General features: G+C 32.9%; 2 protein-coding genes and 1 long non-coding RNA gene across 3 annotated transcripts; 1 reads left to right on the forward strand and 2 right to left on the reverse strand.

Annotated features, from left to right (window-relative positions):
• Window positions 1-24: 24 nt before the first annotated feature.
• LOC139990977 (uncharacterized) lies at window positions 25-1,281 on the reverse strand. Its single transcript, XR_011800714.1, has 3 exons — window positions 807-1,281; window positions 575-686; window positions 25-331 (listed from the first exon to the last, which is right to left on the reverse strand). It is a non-coding gene; the product is annotated as an uncharacterized lncRNA (long non-coding RNA).
• A 4,498-nt stretch (window positions 1,282-5,779) lies between these two features.
• On the forward strand, window positions 5,780-7,752 carry LOC139990561 (uncharacterized). The gene is made up of 3 exons (XM_072009964.2): window positions 5,780-6,214; window positions 6,574-6,771; window positions 7,613-7,752. Exons 1-3 carry the CDS (start codon window positions 6,044-6,046, stop codon window positions 7,727-7,729), a joined length of 486 nt encoding a protein of 161 aa, XP_071866065.1. The 5' UTR covers window positions 5,780-6,043; the 3' UTR covers window positions 7,730-7,752.
• Window positions 7,753-8,490: 738 nt separating this feature from the next.
• On the reverse strand, window positions 8,491-9,366 carry LOC139990567 (uncharacterized). The gene is made up of 3 exons (XM_074111896.1): window positions 9,124-9,366; window positions 8,808-9,022; window positions 8,491-8,716 (listed from the first exon to the last, which is right to left on the reverse strand). Exons 1-3 carry the CDS (start codon window positions 9,186-9,188, stop codon window positions 8,553-8,555), a joined length of 444 nt encoding a protein of 147 aa, XP_073967997.1. The 5' UTR covers window positions 9,189-9,366; the 3' UTR covers window positions 8,491-8,552.
• Between the last annotated feature and the right edge of the window lie 84 nt (window positions 9,367-9,450).

Below are 9,450 nucleotides of genomic sequence, written 5' to 3' on the forward strand. Positions count from 1 at the left end.
GATAACACATATTCATACTTTTGAAAATTTTCGCATGAACGTTACCTTGTTGCATATAGTTCTTGTATAATTTACAAATAATACTATAACATTTCATGACTGTATAAATTCATGTCACTAATAATTATTGCATAGCTTCTGCCATAAATCATTGCAAAGTAAGATAAACTTAAATTTTTTAATTTTTAAACATTATTAAATACCTTGGATTTTACTAGTATTATCTGCAGGAAATACACTTTTATATGCAGTTGAAACTGAACTTTCTGGCGCTGCTTTAAAACCGACAATCCTATTCAGTCTGTTTGCTGGAAAGGAATTACCTTGCTACCTACAAGAAATACAAAAGTCTCGTTATTATGTCGATAAGGACTCGGGAACACTTTTATTATTCTTTGTTTGTTCTCTTCGAGAAACCATAAACATGTAGACAGAAACATAAACATAAACATAGACAGAGACACTAATTATGAAAGATATTCTGTAAGTATACAATATCCTTTAAATTCTTTATAAGTTATGTTTATATTAGACAATACGTTTATACAATATTTTTAATGATATAATATGTTACCTTTATATTATATTAATAGCGTGCCTCGTATTATTCCTAATTCGTATTTTATTCACTGTTTGGCCCATCTATTTGGCAGAAGCTCTCATATTTTCAGAAAGCTTAAGTTTCCCTTTTGGCAAATTATTTTATGGCATTTATCTTCATCTGTCTATGCTTACGTACATATGTACATATAGACATACAAGAACATTGGCATGCTATGTTAATCTAGCAGACAAGAACCACCTACCTACGCGTTTCTAATGTCTCTGGGACAATCGGCAGCTGACACTTTCATGTTACCTACGAATGTTTAATGCGTTGGTAATTATTATGAAGTAAATTACACGACCATGTAGGCAATATCGAATGGGGGAACTGCAACATTGATGAGGCTGACTCGTGCCTTAAAATTGTTTCTATTCGACCTCATCAATGTTGCAATCCACGCCGTTCGTACGACATGGATGGCAATTAATGGTCAAAAGATCGATTGCTTTTCGCGGGAGTTAGTCGTACTGCAATAGAACAACCAGGTCCTTTGACCTTCGCGTGTCTGTAGCTGTGTATTGCGAAGCATAATCGGCACAGAACGATCAGAAAATATAAGTAATATTAGTAATTCGATCAGTAAATACTTTCCAATTGTTCAATTAACTGTCGTGCGCTGGATAACACTAAACACGCTTTTCAATTTGCAACGCGAGAATCTTAAGAAATATTAATATAAAAGTATCTAAAAGTTTAATAATATAGATATAGTCAAATGATCGAAAATTTTACATCAATATTTACGTATAGCTTTTCTCAACGTTTAAAAAAAGTAATTATTCTGTTTGAAAAAGATATTTGTATATGCATAAAGAAAATAATTTCAAGAATTACTCAACTAGTGCTGCAAATAGCGCTTAATTTCTTTCTGCTAAATTAAATAATATTCTTAAGCAGTTAAAAAATTCTACTTTCAACGAATTCACTATATTTGTGATATCCTTAATTTTGTCTATGTTAGCAGCATTAAATCTTCTTCCTTTCTTTAACACAAGTTGGACACTAATAGCGGTAAACGTAATTGCACGAAAGAGAATTGGAGGTGCGACGGTGATTTACAGAATAGCGTGTCGTTTTCGTACGCGAAAAAGGGGGTGAGCAGCGTGGATTATATTGCCTGTTCAAATTTAACTCGGGGACGGGGGCGCACCGCGGGTTAAATAACGCCATTTGTTATCGTAATATCTAATTTAGCGTTGAAGGGTGATGCGCCAACGGCCATGTGGTCGTGATCTCACGAGGCCACGGTACAGGTGTCTTAGGAACAACAGTTTAGCTTCCATAAGTTCGCCAGGTGTACCTGTAAGAAACAAAATGATTCATTCCCAGACCCGCTTTTAAACATGAACTATATTCCCTGGCAATTTTTGCAATACTTATTCTACATTTACTTATTTTTTAAGTTAAGAAATGATATCCTTATCATTGGGATCTTCTTGAATAAACGTAGATGTCATTTTAAAGTATACCTTCTATCTAGTATACCAAATGAATATATTTTTTAGATTGTTGAAGAAATTGGATTAAGGTTTACTTAAGTATCTAAAACTACTGCCAATAAATATTTTAAACATACTACTCCTACTAATTTTTACAATATGTATATTTTACCAATATATATCTTCATGATAATTTTTTCATTCTTGTTAAGAGATCACATAAGGAATCTTAAAAAGAATACTCCTATTAGTATTAAGATAAATGTAATTTTGAATTTTGCTTAAGATGCTTAAGATTACTTGAGATTACTTAAGATATTTAAGACAAGTACTGATTGTTAATTAATAAGAAATTAGTCTCCTTGGAATTTCAATTTCCTTTTCAAAAATCAAGTTTTTACTTCTACATATGCAAAGAAAATGGACAACTTGGTAATATAATGGTATAATATATATATAATGGTAATCATTCCTTTATAATGATACCAATGAAAGCTAAACCTGCTAATCGATCTGATCAAGTCTGACGTTTTCGCAGAGAAGCAAAAATAATCAACGAGACCTGTCCTTATATTACGAACCGAGTTCTCGTCGCTCTGTCGGCCGCTCGTTATCATTATGCGGCTGGATTCGCGATAGCGAACGCCCCCGCGGCTCTTGCTCGCTTGGTCTCTGCTCGTGCGAACCCAAACACCTGCCCGCGACCAACGAGTAACGTGACATCACGTCATGTGACCTCCTGAGCCCCGGATGCGCCCCGAAACCCCTTAGATCCCAATGACACCGCGCGACCTCTGACTAATCTGCGTAATCGCAGTCCTGGAAAACGACGGATTACACACTCTGACCATATCTTCGTGCCGCCATCGCATTTTCCTCATTGTACCTTCTGTCCTTTTTAATCCTACTTTTAAAGTAACCAGAGTTTCCCTTTGGTTCCTTTAAATATATTTTTTTATAAGCAGAAACAATTATTTTAAAGATTGGCCTATTGTGCTATCAAAATTTCTGCTTAGTTCTTTTAGGTATACTTTTGTTATACTTAATGATTAGCCTGGTTTGTCATGGTTTTAAACTTAAGATATTGCAAAGATATAATACAGTAGTCATTAGTATTATAAACAGTTACCGGTTCATTATAAGTATTGTTGCAGGTATTTTGACCTATTTACTTATTTCCTTTAGTGATCATGTTTGATAACAATCCTAATTCGAGTCACAATTTTTATTGGAATATAGATAGGAAGTATTTAAAGAAGATCTAAGAATTTGTTAAGTCTGTTTTGAAAAATATAATTGTAGTGTCACTTTATAGAATAAACCTCTCTTAAATGAAATTACCTACTTTAAAAAAGAAACATTTAATAAATGAAATACAATACCTAATTATTTTATATAATCAACATTTTTACCTTCACATTTTATCTAATCTATCAGTTGGAACTCAATTATGCCAATATAAAACAAAATCTAGCAGATCCTAAGTCTCCAAGTTCTTCAGAATTCAAGGCATGAACGATTCACCTGAAGAAGCTTCAACAAGTATTTTTCATCGTTCCACGAGTAAAATGTTTGTTCTCCTTGTTCGTAAGTGATGAATACCAAGGAAGATCACGCATGATTCCATGTATTGTACACCTAGAAGCGACATCATGGCGAAGAGGTCGCGTGTCTAACCATTAATTTCATCCACCGTTTACCATCTTCGCGTAGGAAGCGCACGGATTCCTCTTTCACCCTTGCACGAAGTCACGTATTCGTGACGCCCATTGTTTCACAACCGAAGCAAAGTTATCTCATCAAGTCGTCACGAGGACGCCCCTCCTCTTTGGCAAAAGACGTGATTAAACTTTTCTTACTTCGCTCGGCTTGCCTATTTACCACTGACTTCCGACTACGTTCTGCGTTCCTTCTATGTGTTTCGTGTCAGGTGTGTACTGATTAGCAGATTTCCGTTTTCGTTACTTCGTTTACGCTTCCCTTATGCGGGAAGTATCGCCTGCGATGAAAGATTAACGTAGCAGCTTTTACTTTTCTTCCTTTGGGTTACCTGACTTTTTTCAAGCAACCTGCATCGTTTCATTTTTAGTTCCATGAAGTAACTTTTGAATTCGCGTGATTTCTAGATTTATATTTGAGCCGTTCACACTCAACATATGAAATTTTTAAATTAAAATTGAATTGAATGAAAATTCTCAGGTTTGGTGCCATAGCATTGATGCTTCTTATATATAATTTCATCAATTTTCTCTATTTTTGTTTTATGGAATGAACTCATTTGGCAAATAAGTGGTTTACCTGATCCTTGGAAAATTCAGAATGAATATGTGTTAACAAATTAATCTGCTCACTCCATACGTTTCTAAAAATCGCAATATTTTGAAAAATAAATTTTAATAACTAATTTAATAAAGCACATCATGTAGAAATAATAGATACAAGATAAAAGTTATACAATTTTATATAAAAATTCTATATGCTGAATGGTTCTCCTCTAGTCTACCATTGTCCAATTCTTACAGTTTTCCAGATTCTTTCGTTCGTAGATTCTTTGTTCTAGTTCTTTCATTGAATGAGTTAACGTAAATGCTTCTTGTTCCATTAAGGAATACTAGAAAATATAATAAGAGATACCGTAATTCTTCCATAACCAGAACTTAATCATTTAGACTTAGGGTTTGGTCCCGTGAGGTATAGAAGGAGTATACAGCCCTTCGTTTCCCAGGCTGTTGGCAAATTGTGGCTTACCGCGCTGGCACGGTTCTTATCCGCACTCGTCCAGGTAATTCTTAGCCAGTAAGCTCGTCGTTATCAGATACGAAACAACCATCAATAGTTTTGCGAAATTCTAAAAGAAACAACGGAAAAATTCAGATGTAATCGTACTCTGACTACGATTCTTGGTACATTTCTTTTTAAGCGTTCTTTCTGAAGTGTTTATTTATAGAGATTCTATTTATAGAAATTCTATTTATAGAAATTCTGTTCATAGAGATTCTATTTAATAGTTCTGTAATGATTTTCTCTTCGAATAAAATTATTTTTACATAAAGAAAGATATTATTAAGATTGAATACTTAACGAAAATTGTTTTTTTAAATTCTTAATCAATGAGAAGTTGCTACCGTATAACTATTCTTATTCTTTTACAATACAAATACAAGATAGATGTGAAAAGGTAGATTTAAATATGAGAAAGGGAAACTACGCAGTAGAAAGTCAACTTGCATAACGAAAATGGAAGAGAGCAATATATAATTTCATTATACATTACATTATTGAAATAAAAGCATGTTGTTTCCGTGTACGAATAGACATTGCTTCTTATTAATATTTTACTCATACGGTTCTCCCTCCAGCGATCAAATGCTCCTCCTATTTTTTCCTCTTCAGACCAACACACCGCCCACTTACCATATAGCATGTTCATGTACTGTTATTTCAATTGCAAATCGATACTGACGCATGGAAAACACAGTTACAGAGGTAACTCCAGGCAAGATGGATTTCATATGTCTTGGAATATGGAATAATCTGGCCTTTTATTTAATTCTATTGCTGGGCTCTGTGCTTTACAATATTAATATGTGTTGAAAACTATCGTTATTATTATTTAAATATTAATAAATCCTATGGTATACTGTTCTCTCACACGATGATCTACAGTGGTTAAAAATATGATAATAGCGTAGTAAATATAAATAGTAATGCTAGAAATAAAATTCTTATTGGAAAAATGGTGTTATTTTTTAAATTATTATCATAAATAAATATTCTGAGTTCTATTGAAGTTCTACCGAATTTGTTTATTAAAAGAAATATCTGAACATTCGTAAGTTATTCTAAATGTATTGTTACCGTATACGGCATCCTTCAAGATAGTTCGCTTCGATGACATCTTGATAAACGATAATCTTCAAATTCACACGCTCGATACAAGTACGTGTTGCCTTTTCTAAATTTTACATGCTTTCTTACTGGATCATTTACTTTGAATATGGACAATTCAAGATCAGGAACATTATCAGACGCAGAGGCAGACAGAATGTTAAATGAAATCCTTGAAGAAGACAGGGAAGAAAATTTAGACGATGATGACGAAGATGACGATGAAGGCGATGAATCAGAGTGTACAGCAGCTTGCGCAGAAGATCCTGCTGTTAAAAAGGTCTAACATATACTACATAACAAGAAAATGATCTTTTAAAAAATTCAATAAAATGTTTCCTTTTTTAAGTCCATCATTTACTTGAAATCAATTTTGGCAATTACAATTTTTCAAAGTTCTTCAATCTCCAACTTTGTCATAGTATATTCAAACTAAATAATAAACCATAATATACTCATCTTCCTGAAACCATCCTTCACCAATTCCAACTTCACAAACCTTCTTCATTCTCAACTTTCTATTACAATATTTAACTTATATAATTTAATTTATATTAAATATAAAACATCAGATTCAAACTTAATCAGAACAGCAGTATTAACGTCATTCGTCGTCATACAATTTCTTTCTTTTTGCAGAGATTTTGCGAGTGTGTACGCATGGCAGAAAACTCTTCGAGATTCTCCTTGCGCGTGATGGAGGCGATGAGGTTGTTGCAGCGCAAAGAAGACCGTCTGCTACCGACATCCACCGCGGAGGATATCGTCGACTATATTCAAGCAACTTATCACGACGATGGTGACCTTTACGCTCAGGTGCGAACCACGCTGAAACAGGTCTGTTCCCAAGGGTTAGTTCTGCGTCAAACAGAGCGAAACAGCCGGTGTAGGCGAAAATTGTGTCTCGCGTGAGACACGATCGCGTTTCAAGGCAACTGCAAAACCGTTTATCTCGCTCGTAGACCGTGCATCTATCGACCAGTTTCGTTTGCAGTTCAACTGTTAACTGTAACGCTTCCATCGGTTCGTTTCACTCGATGAACAATCAAATCTTTTCCTGTAAATGAAATTTAGGAGATTTCCGAAGGATCTATTAGTAACTGGGACTTCTAAGGCCGTTATGGAAAATAAAGAAAATGCAATTATTTGTTTTTTTATAAAACAATATAGTGCTATAGTTGTAAAAAGCTATGATTGTGTTTCATAGAAAATTATATTCTCTATTTAAAAATAAAATATATTATGTCTATTATTGAAATTAATAACAAAATAGTTTATTTTCTATTAACAGTTTTTATCTATTTTATATTCTATCATTATATATATTACTAAGAAAATGCAATTATTTGTTTTTTTATAAAACAATATAGTGCTATAGTTGTAAAAAGCTATGACTGTGTTTCATAGAAAATTATATTCTCTATTTAAAAATAAAATATATTATGTCTATTATTGAAATTAATAACAAAATAGTTTATTTTCTATTAACAGTTTTTATCTATTTTATATTCTATCATTATATATATTACTAATGTTAAGTACATAGTTAGAGGACCTTAAAAAATATTAAGAAAGCGACAATGAATTTCCAAATAATTATTCTTATGACGTAGTGCAGAATAGCACTCTTTTCTCGCCTCAAAAGTTAAGATAACTTATCGATAAATTTCTATCCTAGATTCGTTATGGAATTGTTAGAAAACGAGTATCATTTAATCGGACCAAAAGCGATCTCGATGAACCAAGCCACTTGTATGAAAGATCGAAGAGATTGCGCATTGTCTTCGCCAGTTAAGACACCGAAACTTCGCAGGAAACGCGATGATAATGATGACGATTGCGACTGTGAAACGACAACTGACGAAGAACCAGAACCTACGAGCAAAAGTCGAAGAGTATGGATCAACAAATCAAAAAGAAATACTCGAAGGCAACACGAAAAACATGAAGAGAATGTTGCAGCTAGAGAAGTACCGCAATGCTCTTGTAACATGACTGACGAAAACGTAAGCGAAGACGAATGTGTATGCGAGAATCAAGTGCAAAGAAACGCTAGACATAATAATAATTCAAGAGTGCAAGAAAGAGAAGATGTGCAAGAAAATGATCACAGAAGAATAAATGAAGAAAGACAAACGAGACCAGTTCAGGATTTCTTGATAGAGTCCTCAAGAAGAAATGTTCAGGAAAGGAATAGAACGACGATAGGAAACAATAAATCAAACCAAGCATCATCAGATAACGTGGATAATTTTTACAGTGAATTAGAAGGAAAGATTTTGTCTTCTGGAGACAAAAAGAGGAAAAGAGAACTAAAAGCGTGGATTAAACGTTGTCAAGAAGAATGTAAACGACAAGAGAATCGACGAAACAGAAATAATTAAATTTTTCGTTGAGCTCGTGACTCTGCTAAACGTGACTTTGATTTAAATTATTAATAGATAACTACTCCAAGTGAAGTGCTCTTTTGAATGATAAAAAAATTATTTTTGAATGGAATATTTTTCACGTAACGTTTTGTGTGTACAACATTTTATACAAATTTTATCAAATGTATAATAAACAGATCTTTGTACCTTTTATTCCGTTTTTACTTGCTTTTTTTGTACCATTATATATTACCTTTTTATTGGTTTATACATATTATTTTTATTTTTCGTTGGAAATAGTGTCAAACATGGAGAAAGTTGTAGGTACCTTCCGGTACGATCGATAGGGATTAAATAACCAGAATGCACCGCAAAAGAAAGTGCTTCACTTACATAAGATCTTAATCTGTTATCTAAAATGCCAAATATCACAAATATAGAGATTTTATATCACTTACATTAATAAATTACATCGAAAAAATATAATTCATATTAAACTTATACCTGTATTTGAGTTTCTGCGCGAATGGATGATTCTCTTTCTTGCGTTTCTTCTTCGAAATCTATTACATGCATTATTACGTTGTTTTCGAACGCTATCGGTGTACGCGATCTTCCTTAAATATTTATACACCAAATCGGAAACCGTTGATTTCTGATCATGGCGTCGTAGAGGATTTTGCTCCTTGTTTCTATTATTTTTGTTTCGAGATGCCAATCTATTCATAGTTATGCATTATTCGAGAAAATTAGGAAAGAGAAGAGCGAATTTAAAAGATTTAAATGTTAAAGAATCATCCACTACACTAATTTCTTTTACCTGACTTCCTTAGTTTCTTCCTTTCTTGTTATTTTATATCGATAACCTCTGTTTTCTAATGTCATTTTGGTTATTTTATAACATTAGACTCATTAGATAGAGAAAGAATTTAAAAGGGGAAATTTGTACCATTACATACCATTATTTAATTTAACATCATTTTTCTAAAAGGACAACTACGTATTTTATTCGTTAAACATAATACACACATATATGTATAAACGAATTCGTCTGTTATGTAAATTCGTAGACGTGTGGTCAAATGCAAAGTTTATTTATAATTTTTACCAATAGATGATACAAATATTTTCTATTACATATTGACTT

Source organism: Bombus fervidus, chromosome 9 (genome assembly GCF_041682495.2).
Source record: "Bombus fervidus isolate BK054 chromosome 9, iyBomFerv1, whole genome shotgun sequence".
NCBI classification, from domain to species: Eukaryota; Metazoa; Arthropoda; class Insecta; order Hymenoptera; family Apidae; genus Bombus; species Bombus fervidus.